This window comes from Anser brachyrhynchus, assembly GCF_964034855.1.
Source record: "Anser brachyrhynchus genome assembly, chromosome: 18".
NCBI lineage: Eukaryota > Metazoa > Chordata > Aves > Anseriformes > Anatidae > Anser > Anser brachyrhynchus.
Window position 1 is genome coordinate 7411140 of NC_137711.1, and position 24452 is coordinate 7435591.

General features: G+C 52.1%; 1 protein-coding gene and 2 long non-coding RNA genes across 4 annotated transcripts in view; 1 reads left to right on the forward strand and 2 right to left on the reverse strand.

The window, feature by feature from the left end:
* Nucleotides 1-75: 75 nt before the first annotated feature.
* Nucleotides 76-13603, forward strand: LOC308179923 (melanin-concentrating hormone receptor 1-like). Of its 2 annotated transcripts, XM_080560772.1 has the most exons (3): nucleotides 76-107; nucleotides 4144-9520; nucleotides 12552-13603. In XM_080560772.1, the coding sequence occupies exons 2-3, from the start codon at nucleotides 9463-9465 to the stop codon at nucleotides 13598-13600; spliced, it is 1107 nt and encodes a 368-aa protein (XP_080416898.1). In that variant the 5' UTR covers nucleotides 76-107; nucleotides 4144-9462; the 3' UTR covers nucleotides 13601-13603. The 2 variants fall into 2 exon arrangements, with proteins under 2 accessions (XP_080416898.1, XP_080416897.1); XM_080560771.1 differs by lacking the exon at nucleotides 76-107 and having other exon boundaries at nucleotides 3866-9520.
* On the reverse strand, nucleotides 10136-12579 carry LOC308179940. The gene is made up of 2 exons (XR_013940690.1): nucleotides 12094-12579; nucleotides 10136-11534 (listed from the first exon to the last, which is right to left on the reverse strand). It is a non-coding gene; the product is annotated as an uncharacterized lncRNA (long non-coding RNA).
* A 734-nt stretch (nucleotides 13604-14337) lies between the features above and the next one.
* The window catches only part of LOC308179937, a 28874-nt gene continuing 18759 nt past the window's right edge, over nucleotides 14338-24452 (reverse strand). Inside the window, exons 2-4 of the long non-coding RNA XR_013940686.1 lie at nucleotides 15265-15442; nucleotides 15031-15174; nucleotides 14338-14478 (exon numbers count right to left, since the gene is read on the reverse strand). This is a non-coding gene — a long non-coding RNA (uncharacterized lncRNA). The remainder of the gene's footprint in view (nucleotides 14479-15030; nucleotides 15175-15264; nucleotides 15443-24452) is intronic.

The window sequence follows — 24452 nt, forward strand, 5'->3', positions numbered from 1 at the left end:
ATAAATGTCAATGATAGGATGAAAAAGGAGCAATTGCCCTTTGCAGAGGTGGCGGTACCTGGTGATGATAGGCAGCAGCATAAACCATGGCTAGAGTCATCTCTCCAGTAGGTAATACAATTTAGGATCTGATTCTGGATGCTCTGCTCAGCTACAATCTTTTACAGCAAAAAACAGCCCACGCACGTGTGACACAGGTAAGCAGCCCTCGTGCCTGTCCTCTGCCGCGCTCAGAAGCGTGCTCAGCCCTCCCTCTGCATCGCCCTGATGGAGGCCAGTTCTCCGCTCCCTCAAAAACCAACTCTGCAGCCTTGTCCCCACCACCCAGCTGGGCGCTGCAGCCCGCAGCACTGCCCAGCACAGCGCACCCACTGCACGATCCCTTCCCTGGGAACTTGGGCCTGGGGCTCCCAGCAGGAGCAGCCTTCCCACGTGCTGGTGCTTGGATCCTGCTGGACTCACCCGAACCCAAACCCAAACCCCACACACACCCCACCTGAGGCTCCCAGGAAACAGTGCTCCCAACAGGAGCCTTTTGGTAGCCCTCGACTTCCTTCGGTAGCCCTTTCACAACCCCACTCCCAGCGGGACTCTGCACACACGTGCTGCTGCTCGAGCCCCTCTCTCCTTCCCGTCCACCCACACTCTCCTCCTCCACAACCTGCCTGTGCCGACAGCTACTTCTTTCTGCCCCTGTGCCTTCCTCTTCCCTGTCTCCCCCCCTCAGTCACTCTCTCAGGAAATTAAAGATAATCCCCCCTTTTCTTGCTGCCGGATTCCCTGTTTAACATTCGCTGCGTGTGCTGCGCTGATTCAAAACAGGATTAGACTTTCTGGTGCTTTGATTTCAGCTGGGTTTTGGACTTAAGGCAGGGGGGAAAGAAAGCGTGCGCTAACAAACCCGGGTGCTGTCAGAGCCCGGGGCCCTTCCAGGACCAACCCCGCCACCCCAGTGCCAGCCGCGTGCAGTCCCAGCGCTGGGCGTTATTGTGTGGATACGGCAGGTTTCTGCCCCGACTGTTACCATACATCCCTGGGGAGGCTGAACGGCTCCCATCACGAGCAAGGTGTAATTAAACATATGAAAACACAGCTCGTTGACTGTCTGGCCTGCCAGGCCACCGGCATCGCGGCGGTACAGATCAGCGCGTACCCCGAGCCGCTCTGAGATGAGCAGGTGCGCTGGGATGGCTAAGGCGTAAATTCGCTTCCCGTTCCTGTAGCGTGACACGTGGGCCGTGGCACAGTCCAAGAATCGGGCATTTCCCTCTGCCTCGCCAGGCCTGAGTGTCTCCCTTTGGAGGATGCAGACTCGGGGTTATTTTTACCGGCCAGTGCCTCCTGCTAATCCCAGAACCTAGCACTACCCTTAAGTGGGTGAAGAGCTTATTATGGGCCTGGCATTTTTCTCACATCGTCTACAACAGTCTTGCTCAGCCTCTGAGACACCGCTCCTCAAACCCAATGATATCCAACAAGCCCACAGCACGGTTCAGAACTGGGGCACAGTCTTTGTCCCACACAGATCCTACACCAGAATAAAAGCTTTTTGCACAGGATGCTGCAGAGCCGTGACCAGGGCTGGCATCTGCGGGTGTCCCCTACTCCTGCTCGTGCAGGACAGCCCTTTCCTGGAGTCTCCAGGGGCTCACAGGTGGTTTCTGCTGCACGTATCAGACCTGGTGCTCCAGCTCCGTTCCCACCGGTTCTGCTCTGTGTGGCAGCAGCGTGGAGACTGCAGACCTGGAGGTGTTTGGTTGTACCTGGAACCACCGAGGAGCCTCCACAGGTTGTTTGGGAGTGCAGCTTTGCAAACGAATGTGGCTCAGCAACAGCTGGGACCCACTTCCCAGCCCTGTCCCGAGGGAGGGAGCACAGCAAGCACTCGTGGAGCAAAGCTGGGGGTACACCTAAGTTCTCCCCAGGACCCAGCAGCTGTAATCCCTCCGTCACCCTCACCACGCCACTGTGCTGCAGCTCCAGCTGGAGGGTGCCCAAAGGCAGCGCTTCGGGCATCCTCCAGGATTGCCCAGGGACTCGGGAGCGCCTCTGCCAACAGCACAGTGTCTAATCCATTTTGCCCGGTGCACGCTCACAGACTTGATTAATGTCTGAAATGAGCTCCATCCATCATCGGGGAGTAAAGGAGATTAACTCCGCAGCACGCCTGCCTCACGTTGATCCCATTCTCCAGGCCTCTTGATTAATGGCGAGGCCGCCTTATCTGTCAGGCCAGGAAACACGAATATCCGGGCTGACGGGGGATGAAGAGAGGCACGGGTGCTTGGGCTGCAGCACACTGCCATCAGAGCCGTGCTGGCGAGCCCCTGATCCCCACGCTGCCGGCTCTGCGGAGCCGTGCTCCGGCCTCTCCTCACCCTCTGCTCCTTCCTGCCAGCCCCGCTCTGCCCTGAGGGCAGGGAGGGCCGGAGGGAGAGCAGCCCCAGGTGGCTGATGCATCCCTGCAGGAATGTGGTGCAGAAAGCCAACGTCGGGTTCCATTTCCCTCTTGGGTCAGCGGGGCAGGCGTCGCTCTGTATCCATGGCGGGTTCAGAAGAGACAATTTGGAGGCTTGATGCAACCTGGGCAAACCTTCCCTGGAGGCTGCAGCTGAGGTTGCAGCTGACCGGCGCTGCAGAGGCCACTGGCTCGGCCAGGCTCGGCCCCGAGAGGAGCGTTGTGAAGTGGATGCGGCAGATTAGCCGGGCCATCTGGACGGGCTCCAGCTCCTGCCCCTGGCTCGCTGCTGACGCTTCATTAACAGCTCCCTCCTTTCAGCTCCCGTCTCCTTGGCTTCTGCTGCGATCAGCTGGGCTGAGTTTTGTTGTCCTGGTTTTTTTTCCAAGTGGAAATTATTTCTCATTTCTTTTAACAATCAGGACACAGAGAAAGACGGGAGAGGAAGGAATTTCTAGGAGATGAAAGGGCTGGATTAAGGACACCGCTTTCGCTTTGTTATCCCTCCAGTGCAGCTAAGAAATTCCTTTCAGGAGGAGGCTTTAATTAACTACGTGTTTCTGACAGGAAAGGAACCTGCATCAGGAGATAGCTCTGGTTTCTTGGGTCTGCTAACGACTCCAGCTGCAATGTCAGCAACGCAGATTCACAGACACACGCTCTTAGACAAAACTTCTCACAAAACATTTCAAATTGCTTTACAAAGGCACTGTCACCCCAGTCTGGGGAAAACAGGCACAGCAGGAAAAAAACAGGCGTAAGCGAGGCGCGTGCTGCCGGCAGGCTCCATGTGCGCTGAACCACAGAGCCACGGTGGCTCAAGATGTGGGGCCGGGCCTTTGTGTAGAGGAATAACCCAGGGCAGGAGGCAGCAGAAATATCTCCAGTGCCTTCCAGACCAACCGCCCTTCTCACACACTGGGAGAATCAGGGGAAGAGGAAAGAAAGAGGCCTGGTGGCAAACCGGGACATTTAGAAAGCATTACGCTGCTGTATCTGCATCCTCTACTGCCGCAAAACCCTTCAGGAACTGAGTCAATCAAAAATAACATTTGGGGCTGATTTTTATCCAGATGAACTCTCTCCAAGTATTTTAAGGCCAGCAGCAAATCGGCCTACTTAGGGCTTGTTTAACCCTTCTGCTGAAACCCGCATCAAGTCTGAAAGAAGCACCAGAAAACAGCAACCATCCTGGTCGCGTCCCGGGAGCCTGAGCTGCAGGACTGGACGTGGTGCTGAGCCGCACCCAGCAGGGCACAGACCGCCCTGCGCCCCGACCCGCGCCTTCCTTTCTGCAGCCCAGCCTCCTGCGGAGAGCCGGACACAACAGACCAAAAATCCACGCGGATTGCCAGAGGAAGTCTCCCTCCGTCTCACACAATGGCAGTAATTCCTGCAAGGGCAGTAATTCCTGCAAGGGAAACGTCTCCCCTGATCCCCCTGAGAATCGCAGTTGCCTTTTTTTAAGCCGTGTTAAACAGGTAGCTCGTACTGTACTGAACCCTCGCCTTGCTCCTCTCCCGTCTTTCCACCTAATGAACTCCCAGCTGATAAACAAACGCTTATTGCTGCTGCTGAATGCATGCCTCTGCTCTTAGCCCTGGGGCTGTGAAATGCTAAGTGGTTTACCAATTACTGTTTTCATAAATGATCGTCATTTTACTTTTTCATTATCATTTTAAAAGGTTCCCACCTCTTCCGACGCCCTGAGCCACTGCCTGCAGCGGGTCAGATGTCTCGGCTCCCAGTGGCAGCACACAGCAGATCTGGCTGGTTTGCCAGGGGCAAGAGGGGAAAGAAACATCTGGCTGCTGCAGAGAACCGCCTGCCAACGGAGCCCAGCCTGCCCTGGGGCTCGCAGGTCTCCGTCAGGAGGGGTTCCCATCCGATGCTATCAATGCTAACGGCTCCCCTCTCAACACAAGACCTCGCTCCCACTTGCGATTTGTTTTGTATTTTACAAGTTCTGGGCCTCTCCTCTCCTCCAACTTGAGAATTTCCTGGGAGACGCTATCAAACGCTTTACCGGACTCATGTAAATTCAGCGTACCGCGGCTCAGAACATCAGCTATTATTGCTCTCCTGCCCCTGCTCGGAGTCAGGCAGCAGGATTGCAGTATCTGGTTATAAAACACCACCTCGTGTTTTGATAGCTCTGTCATAAATCCTTGTGCCTGGATTTGCAATTTCATGTGACAGCTCTTCCCAGGCGGCGAGCGGAGTTTATCTCGTCTCCCTGACTTGAACCTCTCAGGCTTTTCAGTTTTGCTTCATCTCAGATCTGTAACATCAGACCAGCAGTTCAACACTGTCATCATCCTCACTGAGAGGGTAAGCAGAGCCATCGCTGCGGGTTGGGCAGACATCTATTCTTGTTTATTCCTCCCACCCCCTCCAGCAAAACAGCCTCTTGCTCTCCTCCTGAGCCCCGTGCGCAGTTATCCACGAGCTACAGATCCGAGCTGAAACTTTTGTTCCCGTTCAGACTCAGGAGGAATTCAAGTTCCAGCTGTCTCTTCCTTGTGCTAATGCCTGCTCTCATAAAAGGGAAGCAAGGCAACTAACACCGTACCCTGAGGCTGGATTTGTCTCCCTCGGGGCTCCTGGCCATTTCTGGCTGACACGGAGAGCTGCCTGCAGCTTCTTATCTTCGCCAGCGGGATCTGCCTGTTTCGCTGAGTGTGCATCCACATCCCTGACCTCTGCACACTGGCCACGGCCAGCCTGCAAGCCTCTCTGCTTCCCCGTCACGGGGCAAGCCCTGCTTGGCCCCTCCTTGTTATTTTTGGCTGTGCTTTTGTCTCTGGGATCCTCTCAGCTTTAGCAATGAAAACCAAACCACAGAAAGCTGCTGCCTTGGCCTTTGGCTCGCTGTGAGCAGCCAGACAGGGCAGAGGCTGAAGGCTGAAACCTCAAATTAGCAGCGTGGTGCTGGAATTAGGCAGGACTGACCAGGCAGCCCAGATCTTTCATTTCAGCAGGAGGAAGCCTGCAGGGAGAGAGGTGGTGGTCATCTAGCTTCGGATAAATGGCCACTTTGTTCTAATTAACAAGAAATCCAGTGGGGATAACAAGCATTTAGGTAATTGTTGAGCTAAGTGTTCCTGTAAAGGCATGTGTGGTTTTAGTGAGCAGCTGAGAAAGGGAATTTACTCTGCTGCCTTCATTAGAAATTCACACATGTAAGAGAAAACAGCCTGAGAATTGGGAAATGGGGGGTTTGCTCGGAGCTCAGCCTCAGGCCGTGGCTCCAGGTTCATTAATACCAGCTTGGGGCAGCACCCGAGATCAGGGTAGCACTGCTCCGATTCACGTAAGGCATCAGAATACAACAGCAAATTCCTTCCAGCCAACTAGACGGCACGTGCAGTGTACATCGAGACCGATGACAGCAAGACCTGAATCACCACCAAGTTGCCTTGATGAAGCTGCTCCTAATTTATTTATTTTTTAAATCAAGCAATTAGATTCAGCACATATCCGTCTGTTGTGCTACAAACAGTCGTGCTGGGATAATCATTGCAGGGAGGTGTAGGAGACGCTGCCTGAGCCAGCGCTGCTGTAGAGAGAATTACTGACAATTTTTGACCTCAAGCTCAGCGTGGGGTTTAGAGAAATTTTTTAACTTTGCCACGTGCCATTCTCTTTCCCTGTAGATGAGAAGCGGTAGCAAAGACAGTTTCTAGGAAGAAGGGAGGCAAAACAGGTCAGTAGCTGGAAAATACCAATTTTGTCTGAAAAAGAGGAAGTGAGACTGATATGCAGCTACTGCCGAGAGACACGAGCAGTCAGGTACTCAGCCAGGCTGGAGGGTCGACGCATCACGTCTAACATCCCAAATGAAATCATGCCTACCCCTCAGGCCACGGCAAGGGCTAAACTTCACTTATTACGCCATTTGATCAATATAAACAAGGACAAAGAGCTGAGCAGCAAGCAGAGCTCCATCCTCTCAGTCTGGAGTTGTGAATACAGAGACCAGGGAGCTACAGGGAAGGGTTTACAACCCGGCTCCTCTCTCCAGGGTGCAAATCGGAGTAGTAGCTAGGTGCTAGATAAATATTAATTTCTCACCTAATGAGAAAGTATTTGGTGAAACAGCTAGGGAAAGACTTCAGCAGTGCAGTAACAGAGGCTGGTGCTGCGCTCAACCCCCAGGGATGCTGCGGTTCTACTCGTACTGGGTAAGACAGGACCTCCAGCTGGGACAGACGCAGGAAATGGAGCTCATTACTGAAATGCAAGAGCCTTTCAGGGTTGAGCCACTGTTAAACAAGCCAGATTCATTCCCCAATCGCAGAATTTGCCTAGCAGCAGCCTTGGAAGATTACTATCTTTCTTCATAACAGTGATGTTGCAGACAGGACGGTTGAAGGATAGTTGTGATGCAGAGGTTGCAGGAAGAAGTAATCGTTTGTTTTATAACCAAGGGCTGAACTCCATTTCCACGCCTAGGCTGTTGAGATGGCAGTTCCCTGATTTTATGTTAATTACTATATCTTTCTTCTAATTTAATACATGTTTTCAAGGGGTTAACGTCTCAATCTTCCTTGTAATTACATGGAATGGTTAGTACAACTCCTCGGCTACATCCCCGGGTCCCCTGAGTGCCCGTCCCTGCTCGTTTCCAGCAGATGAGCAGTCACAGAACTCGTCCTTCCGAGATCTGCTGCCTCCGAACGCTCAGCCCGATATTAAGCTGATTGCCGTGGCAGTGAGCGCTGCACACAGCCAGGCTGCACGTCGCTGATTGCTGCAGCTCCTGTTCCACTCCTTCCACCTAACCCTTCAGCTCGGGGGGGCTGGAAGACCACCCCTTCTTTGGATTGAGAACTTTCCCAGGCTGTTGGCATAAAAGGGAGGCCCAAACCTCATTGAAGCCTGATGATGAAGGCTCGGTAATAAAACAGGCATATGGAGGTGATGTGAACGCAGGGCGCTGAGCGCGGTGCTGTCACCGCAGCTGACACGCGTGCAGCAGGGATGGAGTGGCTGGGGTTTGCCGTGCCCCTACAGCTGACAAGGAGGAATTACAGCTCCCCTCACACGCGAGGCAGTTTCACAGATGAACAATACTTGAGAATGCAAGTTAAAAATACTGTTATGCTTTCGGAACTGCTAAATTTAAACAGCAGGTTCCTGCTTTGAAAGCTGAAAGACAGTTCCTCTCCAGAGAAAGGGAGTAGGAGCCTGTCTGTGCAGGGAAAACGTTTGGAATAGCAGCAGCCCACCCGTTTCCCATGCAATCTCTGCACTTCAGGACTGGATTAGGCATAATCACACAAAGGCACTCGCTGCAGATGACTACACCCTGTTCCCAACAGCTCTCCTGCCTTAACTCCATCATCCCGGTGCACAAACCGAGGCTTGTTTGGCAGCAGTAACCCCGTACAGATGAGCACTAAGATTTACCCAAGATGTAAAAGGAAAAGGGTATTAAGAAAATATTAAGTGACTCAGAAACACCGCCTTTCCCACAGACTGTGCAGGTTCAAAACTGCCTTATACACCATGGCTATCTACTGGAGAGAAACCTGCCGGGCAAATCACTTACAAAGGCAACTCCAGAGACTGAGTAAACCCCCTCATATAATATAAAAGATGAACTGGCCCCATCCTGTCTCCAGTTCTTAAGAGCCCAGGCAAAGCATGCTGCAGGTCTCTGTCTACCAGGTGGTCCACTAGAGGACAACCTAATAATGATGAATGGCTTCCGCTGACGTGGTGAAAAGCCCAGCACTGTCTGTCAGATTTGCTGCTGTCAAACCTGACTCACAGCCCATGCTGGGCTTGTTGCTAGCACATACACAGGGCCTCCTTTTTAATGGCACGTGTCGCTTCTAGTCCTGATTGATACAGAATTGCAAAGCCTCCCCCCCACACAAATAAAATTAAAAAATGGTCCCTATGGCTGGTGTCAGCCTTTGTTACTACAGGGAGAGGGAAGCAAAGGAGGTGTCCAGGCAGAGATCTAAGTTTTTATGAAGTAAACTTAATCCCTTACACCACACTAAACCTCAGAGAAAGCTGCCTGTTGCTGCTCGTTTTCTTGCAGACTTCTGACACGATACCATACTTCTTCAGCGCAGGAAACGTTTGGAGGTACGGAACGATCTGATGGCAAAGGGTAATTTATCAAACCACAACGGAGGAACGCAGCTCATGGACAAACAGTGGGCGGGAAGCATAACAAAATCATCAGCTCTGACACTGCACCCAGAGCAGGGCACTCTCTCAAAACCCAAAGGGGGGTTCTTAACCTGGTATTTTTAAGGCCAAAAGAAGGGGAACACAAACAAAACCTGAGCTAGAGATCAAGCTGAGTTCTGGAGCTACGAAGCAAATGAGCTGTAAGAGCAGAAAACAGCAGAGGATTAATTACAAGTGAAGAATCTCAGGTGAGAATTAGAGTCAGAGGGATGAAAAGGTTAAAACAACAGTTTTTGGAGGGCGATCTGGTGCCCCAACACCCCCCAGCTCCACTTGTAGGGACTTGCCTATGAGTCAGGGACGAAAAGGGCACGTGCGTCTGCGAGAGGAAAATCCACAGCAAAAAGCAAGAGAGCAGAGCTACTTAAAAGGCAAAAGCTGGTCCTCCTCTCCTACTGACGCCAGCGAGAGAAGGCTGGCTGTATGCAACGGGAGGGTGCAAGCCCCAGCCGGCCGTCGGGGGGGCTGCAGGAAAGCGATGCGAAGGGGCGCTCGCCGCAGCCGTAGGGAGGCAGCGGCCAGAGCTCGGCTGGGAGCCGGCGACCCCCGGCTGCCCCTCGGCGACCCTCGGGCATCCCCTCCCAGCCGCCGCCGCCGGCGGGCTGCTGCTCTCGGGCGCCGTGGCCGCCGGCTCGGCTGCTCCTTGATGTCAGTACCTGCTTCGGGCTCGGCGGGGCGGGAGCGGGCGAGCGGAGCGCAGCGCAGCCGAGCCTCAGCCTCAGCCCCCCGCAGGACGGACCCCAGCGCCTCCGCCGAGCCCCCGAGGCCACCGCTCGCCCAGCTCGCTCCGTGCCATGGCCCCCGGTAACTCTTCGCGTAACTTCTCCGCGCCGGAGGCTCGGAACGGCTCAGGTGAGCGGGGGTATGGGGGGGGGAGAGGCCGGGGCAGAGCTCCCGGGGAAGGGGTCCCGCGGAGGCTGCCCGGCCTCGCACCTCTCGGAGGCCGGGAGCCTTCAGCACCGGCGGGAGGACAGCTCCGGGCCCCGGCCTCCGGCACCTCCTGGCCCCGCAGCCTCCGGGCCTCGGCGCCAGGGAGGGGAGGCTGGAGCCCGGCCGGCCTCCGGGAGGGGAGGCAGGAGCGGAGAACGAGCAGGGAGGGGAGCAGCGAGCATCCCCCCCCCCCCAGCCTCCTGTTCTCTCTGCTCAGGTCGATGGTGGAGGGGCGGGCAGGGCGGTCCTCAAGGGTACGAGGCGGTGGAACTCTCCCCCAGAAGGTGGTTGCAGGTGGATTTTTAGGTCCTCTCCCCCGGCGTGTCCTATAGAATCTAAAAGTAGGATTACGGTGCTTCCTTCCAAAAGGCACTGAAGATGCAGCGCGCTATGCATCGGGGCATGGCTGAGGACAACAATCACTTTTGGATAAAAGATGTATGCTGGTCCTCGCTGAGTTCACACAGTGCAGTTCCCTTTGGTCTTTTTCCGGAGTAGCAGGGCAGCCACAAATCTCCAGGCAAGGAGAAATCAATGCCTCAGAGTAGCTGCTTCTGTGTACAAACAGACACTCGGATCTGCACAGAAGCAGCATTGAAAATTCAGATTCAATCATCTCTAAAGCCTCTTTGTTCTTGAGATGAGAGAACTTTCTGAGTATTTGACAATCATCTACTTCTCACTCCATCCCATAATACACATGCAAACTCCAGCTTCATGCTAGCCTCCAGCTAATAACGCTTGAAACTCCTGCCTGTATGAACACCGACATCAGGCAAGCTGCTACAGCACTATATGCATCTGCCTTCCACACAGAGCCCTCGGGCTTGCACACACTTTGCTCTAAGGCCAGCTGAGCTCCCTTGAAACATTACAGGGTCACCGCGAGCACTGCTATTACACTGCAAAAAAGGGTCATTTTGTCCCAGTTTTCAGCTAAAGAAGCAGCCTTCACACTTTAATCATATAATCCATTCCCACCACGTTCTCAACAAAGTTTGGGGCTAAAAGAAAGGAGAGCAGAGCTCCCAGTAGCTACCCACGGAATAGCAGAACCACGTTCGGCATCCCCCAGCCTCCAGTCTCCCATCTCCCAGCATCAAGGTGTGAGACCTGTCTGTCTGTTCAGGGGATGCACAGGCCGGATGCTGAAGAGTAAGTGTCAGGTCTCAGTAGGATGCTGATAACACTTATCTATGGACAGCCACTTAACAGGGGGCATTTCCTTGCAGACCAAGTGGCGCAGCAACTGCTCCGCCGGAGCCTGGCCTTGGGTACATCTATTCTGCCTGCGTCCTAGTAGCAGAAAAATGGGGCAGCGTCAGCTCATGCCCCACTTCCAGGAGCTCTGAAACACCACACATGGGTGCTACGACACACACACACGCACACACACTTTTCCAGCCAAGGGCCAGACAAATGGTGCAGCCTCAGTTATTTTGCTAACTCAGTCAAGCTTCTCTCGCACACCAAAGTAAATCCACAGACATTTGTACTCAAGAATTGTAGGTGTCAGCAAATACCACCCCAAACAGACACCACTTTGGCAGAGAATGCTTGAGGAGTACGTTATCTCACTTCATTTCATTTCCAGTATTTCCCTCAGTTATGTTGGAGGAGGTGACCTCACTCCTACAGGTGGAGGCTGCTGAGGAAAAGCAATAGTACAGTAACTGAAAAGCGTTTCCAATCGCTTTGAATCATCTGCGACTCAATGAAAGGCTTAGAGGCTGTCACGCATGTCTTTGTAACAGCCACACAAATTACTCACACAAAGCCTTCCCCTAAAAAAAACAAAACAGGTCCCATAGGAAGGCAGGGAGTAATGAGATGAAAGGAGGCTTGCCTCAGCTGAGCAGGGTGATTTCAGACTGTCACACCGCGCACGTGGCACTTGCACAACGCAGAGCACCTCCAGCAGTGCCTCAGATACAACCTGATGGGCACAAGAGCAGAAATCTGTTGGTTGGTGCTGTGGGCTCGTGGCTTCAGTGTGATTTTAAACCCTGATAGGGACGAGGAGAACGTGAATTTGATTATGTCTGGGCCTCTCACCTCAACGAGCAATATTCAAGCGTTGGTGCTGATAAGCTAGGTGCTATCGCAATAATTTTGCTTTGGAAATCCACCCACATCCAGAACCCACAGAGAGCAGCCTTAAGCCATGTTTTTGCTCCTTGTAGAGGTGGGGCATTCCCTGATTTAGGACCACACTGAAACCTACTCCCAACCCTGCCTGGCCCCCACACCTGGATTTCTTCTCCACGGAAACTAGAGAAAGGGAGAGGGGCAGGGAAGGAAGCCAGGAAGGAGACGTGCTCTGGCCTAACCCCGACACAGAGCTGGGCCACAGCTGCAGTACAGTCCCAGATCTCCCAATTTAGATAAACATTAGTTACGTGCCAGCACGGTCAATGAACTTTGTCTCGTACTGAACGACAGATAAACCACCCAACAGACAAACTGAAGTTTTCTGACAGCAGCTTGATTGTCACCTGTATCTGGAGTTTGGCACCCAGGTAGAGGCTTGTTTCTCTGATGTGCAAAGTTGCCTCGCGCACCACCTTCCAAGCAGGCCGGACATCCAGTATTCTCTGGAAAGTCACTATCACTTCCCTGGGGGATGCTGGCAGAAGCAGAGGCACACCAGCCTGATGTTAGCCCCCAACAAGGCCGGGGTTGTTTCAGGGCAGGACAGAAGTACGTCAGGAGAGCAGAGGAAAGATGCCTACAGAGCCAGTAAGACTTGTGGTGGGGTGGGGGGTGCTGCATGCCCTGCACAGCAGGGGAGGAGGTGTCACATCCCCAGCTAAGCCTCCTCAAGGACAGCAGAGGGTCTTAAACATCTCTCCAAGCTACGTCTTCGAGGGGGATCCAGGTCCCAGACAGGGCAAGCAGACATATCTAGAGGTGGTCTCTGGGTTGCACTCATGATTTTGGTTTGTTTTGGCAGTAGCAGAGAAGCCAGCACCGTACACCAACGTGATCATGCCCAGTCTCTTCAGCATCATCTGCTTCCTGGGCATCGTGGGGAACCTCATCGTCATCTACACTATTGTCAAGAAGAAGAAGCTGAAGTGCAAACAGACCGTGCCGGACATTTTCATCTTCAACCTCTCCATTGTGGATCTCCTCTTCCTCTTGGGCATGCCCTTCCTCATCCACCAGCTCCTAGGCAATGGCTCGTGGTACTTTGGAGCTCCCCTGTGCACCATCATCACTGCCCTGGACACCAACAGTCAGATCACCAGCACCAACATCCTCACAGTGATGACCCTGGACCGTTATCTGGCCACGGTCTATCCTCTAAAATCCACCTACATCCGGACCCCCTGTGTTGCAGCTCTCGTTATCTGCTTGGTGTGGCTCCTCTCCTTCCTGACGATCATTCCTGTGTGGATGTACGCAGGCCTTATGCCTCTGGAGGACGGGACTGTCCGCTGCGCTCTCTTGCTTCCCAACCCAGAGACTGATATTTACTGGTTCACCCTCTACCAGTTCATGCTGGCATTTGCTGTGCCGTTGATTGTAATCTGCGTGGTCTACTTCAAGATCCTGCAGCACATGGCTACCACTGTGGTCCCACTGCCCCAGAGGAGCCTCCGGATACGTACCAAGAAAGTCACCCGCATGGCGGTTGCCATCTGCTCTGCCTTTTTCATTTGCTGGGCCCCCTTCTACATCCTCCAGCTGGTTCACCTCGGCATTGACACCCCATCCATGGCCTTCTTTTACGCCTACAACTTTGCCATAAGCTTGGGCTATGCCAACAGCTGCCTCAACCCCTTCCTCTACATTACCCTCAGCGAGACCTTCAAGCGCCAGTTCTTAGTGGCCATCCGCCCCGCAAAAGAGCCATGTCGCAACAGCAGCTCTGTCAACAACAACAGCATGACAGATGCCAGCGTATGCCTAAAACTGGCACCAGAATCCACTCAGCAGACTCAGTTTCTGGAGGACTTCTCCCCACGTTCACTGCCCGTGACTGTGGCTGTTCACTAGGGGACACTGAAGTCACCACAGCAGAAAGCTTTCCCATCTGTGTGCTTCTGCTAGGCAGAGCAGCAGCTTCAGGCAGTTCTTGGTGAAGCATGTAACTCCAGGCTTCAACATCCAAGAGTCCAGGTGCCTCCCTTCTCCACTGCAGGGCTCTGCTCCTCCGCTGCCCTGGGTTTCCAAGATGCTGCACACTGCTGCTTCTTTCCACCCCTGCACAGCAGGGCTCTTCTGTCACACCAGACATCGGGCCCCCAAAGACGATGAATGGAAAAGAGAGAAAGGACAGAAGGATTTCAAGGGGGAATGTCACCCTGGAAGAGCAAAGCCTCTACCAACAACACTGCCCAAAGACTCCCTGCCTCTTGGCACGGCCGGTGTTCTAAGCACCATGACAATATGGAGCCTCTGGATTCAAAACTTGAGCCTTCAAAATACAGCTTCGTATACTTGTTTTTGGTAATATATCTGAGCTGGGAACTTTGATGCGTGTGCTCATAACCTGGAAGCAAATTGAAGTGAGAGCAATCTTGGGGACAGGTGTCTCACCTATGTCCGCTGCTTGGCCTTTTGGTCCAGCACCATCTGCCTCCAGTGGGCCGTATCGTTTGGCAACCAAGGTATTTTCAGAAGCTGGCTAATTTTGATGCTAATCCTAACTATTTCAAGCAAAATCAGGCAGATAGCAATTGCACTGCTTCAAGGGACTGCGAACAATTCTCAGAACTACTGCTAACACCAGACTTGTGGCTTTTCATGCCAATGAGCCTATTTTCACACTGCTAGTTCCTCCTGCTGCTCGTGCCTCGCAGTCTGCATGGCCATCAGGGAACCCCAGGTACCAGGCTTTAAAGATGACTCTGGAAAACACAGTGTGCAGAGATCTGTGGATCAAGAAGATATGGAAAGGCAGCTCAGAGGAAGCAGAGCTGCTTACGCAGCTTCTTCAAAATAATAAACGCTTTAAAAAAAAGTTAGAGGGAAAATTAAATGTCTAGTTTGCATATGAGGCTTTAACAGTTGAAGATTAGGAAATTGCTTTGCTTGTTACAAAGACTAGAGAAAAGCCAGCACAGATCAGCTAGAGGCAGGGGATTATACTGACAGAGACTCCTGGGGAATAGTGCAGGCATTGTTAAACACCTTGTCAAACATGGAGGAACTGTTTGCCGCAGATTAATTTAATATAAAAAGGCATTAAAAACATCTCACAGCACAGAAGAATTTGTTACCACACTTCTGGTTTCATGCTGCCAGCCACCCACAATATCCCCAGAACTGAAATTCACCCTTACGCAGCCGAACAGCCAGACTACCACCTGCACAGGACTTCTGAAGCCTTCAGGTGCACCTAGTGCACACAGCGCGCTTGCAGGTATTTTTAAACACAGCATTTCATTCTACACCTCACAGAGAACAAACAGCCATTCACTCACCTCTAGCGATCAGAGCAGATCATAACAAACCTCGTAACAGGGGCCCTGCATTTCCATTCCAGGCTCTGCCAGCTTCCTCCCACCACAGAAGCACATCCACACTGCGACTCTGTGGTATTTTGTCAATTTTCTCCCCTTTTTTCCCTGGACAACAAAGCCAGACAGGCACGTATAGAGATATCAAACTATGACTTTAAAAATCTTCGCCCCCATTTAAATTCCAGGAATTTTCACCTGTGCTGTTCTTCACAGGACTTCTTTGCTCTTTGGTCAGCATTTTCCCCGAAGAGCTCAGGAGCGAAGGTCGAGGAAGCTGTGTGCTGTGCCAAGACAGACTTGCTCTCGAGACAAGTGAAACCATTGTTGTAACTTTCTTCTACAAGGAAGTCAAAGGGAGGACTGGGACTCTTATCTGTGAAAGGTGGTAAAGGTTGAGTGCTTTTTTCCCCTCCTTTAATACCAGCAGCGAGGAAAGCGTAAAGGAAAGGAAAAACAACTGAACTGTCAGAGCTCTCAGAGCAGCATATTAAAGATGTTATCTTGCTTACAGTAAAGGTGTTTATGGTTGAGCCAATCTATTCCCATCCTAAATGAGTCAGGCTGACCTGGTACGGCCAAGCCCCGTGCTCAAAACCACCAGGGCACAGGGGGCTAACCATGGAGCAAGGCCAGGACCAGCTGGTGCAATGCTGGAAAGGGTCTCCATGGGGAAAGCCTTTTCCAGACCCCATCACACCGACATCAAGGCACAGTACACTGGCATCTCCCCAGGACAGAGTCCTCACATAGATGAGATCTAAAGGGGGAACAGCTGTGCTAGACAGACCTGATCCCAGTGCAAGGGATGAGGGCTCCCCGTTCAGCACAAGTCCCAGCAGAGGCACCTGCCCCCTCCCCATTACGTTCCTCCCGCCCACCTGCAAGGATTCCTTAGCCCAGATGTTCAAATGCTGTCTGCAGGCTCCCTCCCTCCCCACGTACATCCGTAACAACTGCAGCAAATGCTCTTCAGGAACAGAGGGATGCAGACACCTGTGGATTTGCTAGGAAGAGAGGTGCAGACAGAAAGCAAACCAAAGAACAGACAGCATATAGCTTTTTGCCACATCCTCTAGGTCACCCCAAAGCACTGGGCAAGATGAACAAAAGCTGCTCCTTCGAACCCAAACCTTTTGCTCAAAGGTGTTCCCCTACCTAGGGTGTTTTAAGGAGTTCTAGTAGCTAAATAGCCTCTGCGTAGCTGGTGTACATCTGCTGCCTCCCCGGCAGTAACCTCTCCCGCCCTGCTGCTGCATGGGATGCAATGGAGGGACAGGATGCCATTCCTTTACTGACACCACCACCCTGTACTGCCGGACACCCTCCCCAGAGACCACCTTTAAGGACTCAGATGCAGCCTTGCTGCTGAGGAGCTGCACCCCCTCCTGCCAGCTGGGCCACATCCAGCCCCAGCCCTCCTCCAGCACCCTGCCCCAGAGCTCAGCACGGTGGCAAGCCAGCATTTTCTGCCCCACACCCCCTCGGCGTGGCCAACACTAAACATCCCACTCCTTTCCACTATTTCCCAAAGCAGACTCTGTTGAGTCAAAGAGCCTGTCAGTGTACTGATCCACACCCAGCTTTACCTCTTGGTCTATTCTGCTGTTCATATTTGTTATGTGATGCCCCCTGCCCCATCTCAGTGCCTCTGCTGCTGATTGCAGAGGCAGAACAAAAGGCATCGCTAAATAGAACAGGACACAGCTACTCGCACGGAGATAGGCAGCCCGTGCTGCAGCCTGTGTGAAAGGCGCGGGGAGCAGGGCGCAGAGATAACACAGCGTGTTTCCCTGCAGCCCTGCCTCTTGTAGGCAGCCCTTTGTCTCCTTCGCTTGAGAGGAACTAAAGGAAATCCAAGTAAACAGCCAGGAAGGAGGGGAAAAAAGGGTGGTAGAAAGAACCTATTCAGTCTAGTTGCTTGGTTCAAGAGCCTGCCATTCTGGACGAGACAAATTTCCTCGGCTCTTTTCACCAGCACTTTTCCTGTGTGTTTGCTAGCTGCCTGGTCAGACAGCAGGATGACAGATGGGTTCACTCTCCACCCACTCCTGTTCCCCTCCTTGTCCTTTGAGGTGCGACTGAAGTTACATGTCACAGACCCGCTCTTGATAAACTCCCACAAGGGGCATACAGTCCAGTTAATTTACTTCTACTTCCCAAGCTAGCAGCAGAGCCCTCTTCGGCAGCTGCCTGCAGCGTTTATTCCCTGACTCACCCTTTTCAGTTACCTCTTCTCCACTATCCACAGCCCCGTGGGGCAATGAAGCCTACTCCCTCCTGCCCCACTGTTGCAGCTCTATGGGAAGGATGAGCTGAGGTCCCCATAGCCCTGCCAGGCAGCAGGTTGGTGACATCCTTCCCCAAACACCGCTCTCCGCCTGAAGTCTCTGCCCAGGAGCACTCGCAGCCCTGACGGGGAGCGAGCCCGCGCTGCGGGCTGGGGAGGGGGGAGGCCGGGTGACTCACGGCCCCTGGGACACGGCCAGGCTGACTAACGGTGTTTCATCAGTCCTCCCGGGTGGCTAATTGGATGAATTTCATTCACCAGACTCACCGGTGGGAGACGAGCCATGCAACAGGTACAGATACGCTCCCAGCCCACTCGCTTCACGGTAGCCCTCCCGCCAGATGCGGGGACCACACAGCGATGCCCTTCCTTGCTCACCGCCGCGGGCTGAGCCCTCCTGCAGCAGGGCTGGAGGAGGGCAGCACACAGGGAAGTCTCACTGATGGGTGATGTGAAAGGGTGGGGGGCTCAGCTGGAGTCCCCATCGCCAAGCAGGGAAGCTTCTCCAGCAGGCGGGAGCCCTTGGGTGCCTCCAGGTGACGTAAGGCATGTGGAAGCCATACTTAGAGGGCAGTGCGCGGAACAGAAAGCTCTCTGCACCACTGGGGGAAAAACCTTTTGAAGAGACGCAGACCCTCAGTACAGGGGAGCATTAGAGGTGATAGCTGCTTTTAAAGTCTTTGCGCCCTGCCCAGATCCCATGTGGGAAACTGCTCCTGCAATCGCACAGGGCCTGTAGTTGATCCCCTCAGCACCTTTTACCCGTGCAACGCGCTGGCTATGGAAATCGCCACCCCTCATCTCCCAGGAGAGCAATGGCTCCTCCAGAAAGGCAGAAGTGGGCTTCAACAACCGCACAGTTACACCAGAGAGGTGGCTTACCCCAGTGCGAGACGTGACAGTGCACACAGAGCGCTGCTTTCCAAAGCGCTTCTGGACATGCTGAGGACAGGGACGTTAGAAAAGCCTCCAGGGCCATCAGCTCAGTACGTTTTACTGCCTCTAAACGTGGTTAGGCTGTGCTGCAACCTGACGCTGGAGTAATGCCAGCGCTCCCTGGGGTCGGGAAGGATTCCTCCAAAAGCAAAGTCAGGCTGCATCGGCATCGCCCTCCCTGCGCACAGCAGCCGAGCAGCACAAGCACTGCTGAAGGCTCAGGCCTCAGTCCTGCAGCTCCACACAGGGTGAGAGCCCCGGAGCTGAGATCCAGGCTCTGCCCGTTACGTCGGGGTGAGGTTGAGTTTACCCCACAGCAGTCGGGGTTTTTAGCACAAGGAACAGGGAGCAGACTGCACCCTGGCTACTGAGCGCATCACCCAACACCTCATGAGAAAAGGAGGCCTGCACGGCCTGGTGCAACAAACACCTTCAGGGCAGGGGATTTTCTGAGCTTTGATTCAGCGGTGACACACACGGGCTTTGGTTTAGGCCTTAACTTAGTTTTAAGTGGAAGAAATGAGGTTTAACAGATGAGTCAGCCCTTCCCTCCAACCCGTGCTCTTCTGTCCCCTGCAGGTTTCCACTCACAGGGTAGGGAGGGCTGACAGTCAGTGACATCACTTTAATCATTCTAATGTTTGGTTGTTATTGAATTGGTTTTTTTTCCTAAGTTTGAAGGAGCTCTTATGATTATCTTCCTACACGCGCTGCTTGAAACACAGCAGCTTAGCAACACGGGGCTGCCATGCCCTGCTCCACCAGAAACTTCGCAGGGGAAAGCAGGGCTCTCTGTGCAGGGAGAAAAGGAAAAAGCACGGGTGAAAAGAGCAAGGAGAAAACTCCTGCCCCATCCAGCAGCAGTGCTTGTGACACCCACACCTCACTGCAGGATGCAGTCCTGTAACTTCTCTCCCATGGGGTTTGAGCACAGAAAGCCAAACACTAGCATTCGTGTGCACATTTTGGTACAGAGCACTTGGTAGGGATGAACAGGGTGGAAGTGGCGGGTGAAGTTAGCATCAATGAGAGCTTCTTAAAGCTCTTATCCACTTATTTCTTTAGGAGATTGGTTCTTCGTGCACCTTGTCCAGAGCCAGGTCTCTCCCCCCAGGGAAACAGGCTTGAAAAGGAGCAGATGGGTCACCTCAGGCCTCCCTCTGTCCTTCGCCCCTGCTCAGAAATGAAGACTTCAGATTTCAGCTTGCACAGACCCTTTGGGGGCTGACCCTTTTGGGGCTGTTTAACAAAGGTCAAGCCTCTATGCAGCTTCCTAGACCCTAATCCCGGACTCAGATCTCCAAGCGCTCTGGCAGCGCAAACACGTTACGTTATCAACAGGAAACTGCTTCAGGAGTGGAAAAAAGGACTAAAATGTCACCTCTCAGAGAGGGAACAAGTTGCCCATCCTTCGCTTTTATTCAAGTCCAGATACTTTTCCCCAGCCAACCACTGCCATTGGAGAAAGTACACAAACATTTGCTCCTAGGCTGAGACGCATTGTGCCAAGCCAAGGCCCCCAGCCAATACTGACACAATATCTACGTTTAAGAACACAAACACTGGCAGCTCAATGAGAAGGGACCCATTTGCTGGAATTAATATTCAGTCTTTCTGCAGCATGGGAAACATCAATTGTTCCGTGTGAAATGAATTACGTGTCTTTCTTGGGGGGATTTTAATGAGACCTCCCCCCTCTTTTCCTGACACTCTCAGACTCTGGGTAAAAGAAAAAAGCAAAACAACATTCCAGCATCTCCCCATCAACCTTGCATCGTAATGGCCCAATCAGGGTAATTAGGATGTCTCCTATGTGCTCAGGGAGGCTTTACCCAGCAAATCCAGCCTGCCGTTCATTATATTGTTGCAGCATAGCTAATTACTCCTGTTTTCTTACCGAGGAGAGGGAAAGGAAGCAGACCAGCTTTGCACACAGTCAAGAAGAGGGCTATGCCCAGTCAGCAGGTTGTGGCTTTACCTCTGGTCCTACTAGGAGATCTCGGGGAGTGCTGATGGCTACAGGATTGGCAAAGAGGCCAGTTTGGGTTCTTAGAAGGCAATGACCAGCACAAGGACCTGTATGTCCCAGAGACCCCTTCATCTTCAAACTCCGTCAGAGCAGAAGAGCAGCCAGGCCATCTCCCAGTGGCTCCAGTGCCAACTTGAGCACAGGCAAGAGCAAAGAAATGTGTGTAAAACCCCCGGTGAGATGCTGCACAGCCCATTAGAGCAGGAAAGCGTCACACGCTACCATGGCAGGGAACAAACACAAGCCTTTCTGAAGGCAGCTGGAAGCTGTGCAGGCTCCGCCATCCCCCTTGTTCTCCTGCACTTATAGCCCAGGGGTACGGCCACAGTTCTCCAGTTTCAGATGGCAGACCCTATAAGACCTTCTACCATCACAGTACAGGATCTCAGCACAGATCCTACTACTGTAGGAGTGCTCTGGGAGCCTCTGCAGCCCACCTCTCAGCCGCTAACATCTCCAGACCAGCAGTCTGTTTTACCATCTTCCCTGCCCACATGGTGCTGGGCTCAATTTCAGACAAGCTAGGACTGGATTAGAGCCCTGCTGTTGGTATCCTGCTACGTACTCATCTCCAGATTTGGCTAAAGCACATAGCAGCGGTGTTTGTGTGTGGATGTGAGATAGGGAAGACACCGCTGTGGTCTCCAGGCTGTACTGAGCTGGCTGCACAGATGCACAGGGAGATTTGGCCCGGTGTACAGCTTTGGCTTATTTACTACAATGTCTGAGCAGGCCTTCCACAGCAGGCCTGGTGGTAGTCAGCCCTTCTGTGGCTGGCTGCCTATTTTCTTCATGCTGTCTTAGCTTCTGCAGGCCTAGAGAAGTTTTTCTTCATCAGCAGCATTCACAACTCACACCCATTTGTGAAAATTCAGAAGTTATCCTCCGTGCTTTGAGAGGAAAGGCTTGAAAGACTACAAGGGTACTATGATAAAGCAAGCTGTAAGTGCTGGAGTTGTGACCTACATCACTGAAAGTCCGCTGTGGGCAGATGTGGGGCAACTGTGGAGCAGACTGAAGCACTCTGCTGTGCTTCCATATCGCAGCTCCCTCCAGCACACACATGCAGGTCTTACTAACCCCTGGAATAAGAGTTAACCTGGGAACCTGCCTGCAACGTCCAGAGACCCCCCCAGGACCAAACTGACCCGCTGAAGGGGTGCAAGTAGCACCCAGCCTCACTGCCATCTGACGAGCCTCAGCACCCACGTTGGGATGGGTATTTAATCCCTTCCAAAGCAGGATGGCATCCTGCACATGGCACACACCTCCATGAGGTCTACATTCATCAGGCAGTTGCTGGCACTGAACGGCATGTGCCTGTGCAAGCAGGCTGCCTGCACAACTGGCCTGCCTCGACCCCCTTTTACCAGTTGACTGCAGGAAGAAAACCAGAGTTTGCTCTCACACTACTGCCTCCATCAGCATTAGTGAAGTGGGATTAGATTAAAGCCAAGCAAAACAAGGTCTGGATCATGCCAGAAGCTTCTTCTGTAGCTGCCCAAGAGAGGAGTTTGACATCTAAGTCTCAGGGCTCCAATTTCACCACCAAAACAAACTGCCAGGATGACATGTTGCTGTCCTTAGTTTATTGAATCTAATAATTTCAAGTGCTTTACAAATTCTGGTGATTCAAACCTCAGATGGCGGCTGAAGACAGAAAAATGACCATTTTGTTTTCTTGGAAAGTATAGGCTGACATCTCATATAAAATCTGCAGCAACTGTTTATCTTGACTGTCCTTTAATACAGGAATGGAAAACAGAAAAACAGCGAGTGATTCAAGGAGAGAAAGCTACCAGAAGAACTTGAGTCTGAAGCAATCAGCTGAGTGTCAGATAAAAGCCACAGCGCTGACAAGCCACAGAGCATCAGGGATTGGGCAGATAAACTGAGACTTGCTGGATTAGAGACAGGACAAACTCCATTTCTTTAATCTACCCAGATCACTCCACTGTGCTAATTCTTTAAAATACAGATTCCAATAGATGCAAAGATATCAGACGCATCCTGCATGCTGGAAGACAGGACCCAGCAGCGAGAGGATTGCTTCAGATGAGTAAGAGATTGGCTAAGCTTTAGTGGCATACAGCTGATTTACAGAATTACTTGCAGAAAACAAGCTTCTGTAACCAGTAATAAGGCTGTGATGCACTTGATCCGTCATGACTTTCTGAAACATTTAATCTCTTCTTTAAAGAGGAGCCATCAATACTAATGAATTGCAATTGTGACAGCTGAGTGTAGAAGCCCAAATTTTAATTTCTGCCTCTGACTGCTCACACGGTAAACAGGCTCAAACAATGCAGAGCACCATGGTCCTTAGAGGAATTCAATCCTTCTGCTACTGTTAGCTATTACAAGTGTGAAAAAACAAAGGCAGTTCACAAAGTTACTGCCTTAGCAGCATTTTGTATTTCAGAACACATTTTTCATCAAAACCCTGTAGAAACCGATTTACCCGCACTTGACTCCCCAGAATGCAACCACCTCAGGGCGGAAAGCAGCGGGTGTGACTTGCAAAGCAATGCTCCAAGGGGGAAATTTGAGGGTGGCACTGGTGGCAAGGGACAAGAGCTGGCTGCTGCAGAATGGGGCACTGTGAAGCAGAATTCAGCTCAGTCTCCTAATCAAATCAGCCTGACTCCTGGGAGGGGAAAGCTGATACCTCTCAGGGTAAAGGAACTTTTGAGAAGTATGGAGTATAAAGCCTGGCTGGAAGACTAAACAAATTGCTAAATATCTGTTCCTTTTAACCAAATGAAAGGGTGCAGTAACAGAAAAAGGGAAATGGCTCCAAAAGAAAAAGGTTACAAAAGGTCACTGCAAAATCCGAACAGACACGGACACCCATCTACTTCCAGAAGAAACACCGCTGTCTGAAAGTGGGAGCCGCTCAGTGACTTGTGAAATGCCTGCCTGCACTGGACAGCGTCACATAATGAGGACAGCTGGAGCAGTGGCTCTGCAAGGGGCTTCTATTACCCGTCCCTGCTGCTTCAGATCACATCTGACATTTTGGTGCCATTGGCTGTTTCAGGATGCATTAGTGAGAACAGCAAACACCTAGAGGGGGAAAAAATAATAGCCTTACTCGAGCTGTAGCTGGTTGGGATAAGGAGGAGTGGGAACAAGTATTGATTAGCAGATGCTCTACTACTTTTTGAAGCTAGCAAAACTGTCTTAGGTTGCACTTCTACACCACCCCCTGGGCCACTTAATGAGGCATTAATAACTCCGTCCTCAGAACTTGTAGAGCTGGGCAGAAATGAACGTATCCCCATTTTTACAGCTAGAGAAATGGGTGCTCATAGTGGTGGGGATATATTCCAACAAGACACATCAGATCTTGAACATTCCCCTGCAATTTGCTTGCCAGGGTTATTTACAGCTTTGTTCCACAGACTGCGAGATGAAACAGCACCTCTCCAGCCATCTGCCTAGCTTGGTTTGTCAACTCAGGACAACCACTCGTGCACACACACACTGGTTTAAAAGGAGACAAGCTGTTGGAACCTCAGAGACTCCGCCCTGGATGACAATACACAGTAAAAGCACCCAAATAGCGTGACACTGGCTTTTCTCCTCCCCGCTCCTGACCTGATTTCTCCCCATTGGGCTTCTGCTTGGAGGTTTCCTTTTAGGCTGCTGGGAAAGTTTGCATCAGCCTCTAGGGTCACCACACCTAGGACTGCATCAGCCTCTAGGATCATGATGTTAGCTCACTTGTCGAAGCTGTACGATTTTATATTAAAGATGTCTATTATGTGATAAAAGACGCCTATAACCAGGGGCGGTGGTACACCGGGAAGGGACAGAGATGCAAGGAAGCTTTAAGGAATTACAGAGACCATTCAGTACTGTTTGGGCACCTCAGAGGATATTAAGAGAAACCAGCAGCACCTCTCAGAGGTTTGCTTTAGGCTCCAGGAGGAGCAATGGGCACTGAAGATTCAGTGAGCCACACAGTTTCAGCATGAAGGGAAGAGTAGTCAACAGGGGAAAAAAAAAATCTTCCTGGTGTTTTATGAAAGAAAACTTGTGGGTTTGGTTCTTTTTAAATAAGCCACCTCCAGAAGTTAGATCACACTACTTTCTCCCAGGGTGGAAAATAAAAGTTGATTGAGTCTT

Coding starts and splice junctions, on each gene's coding strand:
- LOC308179923 (XM_080560772.1), top strand. CDS start 9,463: ATGGCCCCCGGTAACTCTTCGCGTAACTTCTCCGCGCCGGAGGCTCGG. Junction 9,521..12,551: donor GGAGGCTCGGAACGGCTCAG/GTGAGCGGGGGT, acceptor TTGTTTTGGCAG/TAGCAGAGAAGCCAGCACCG.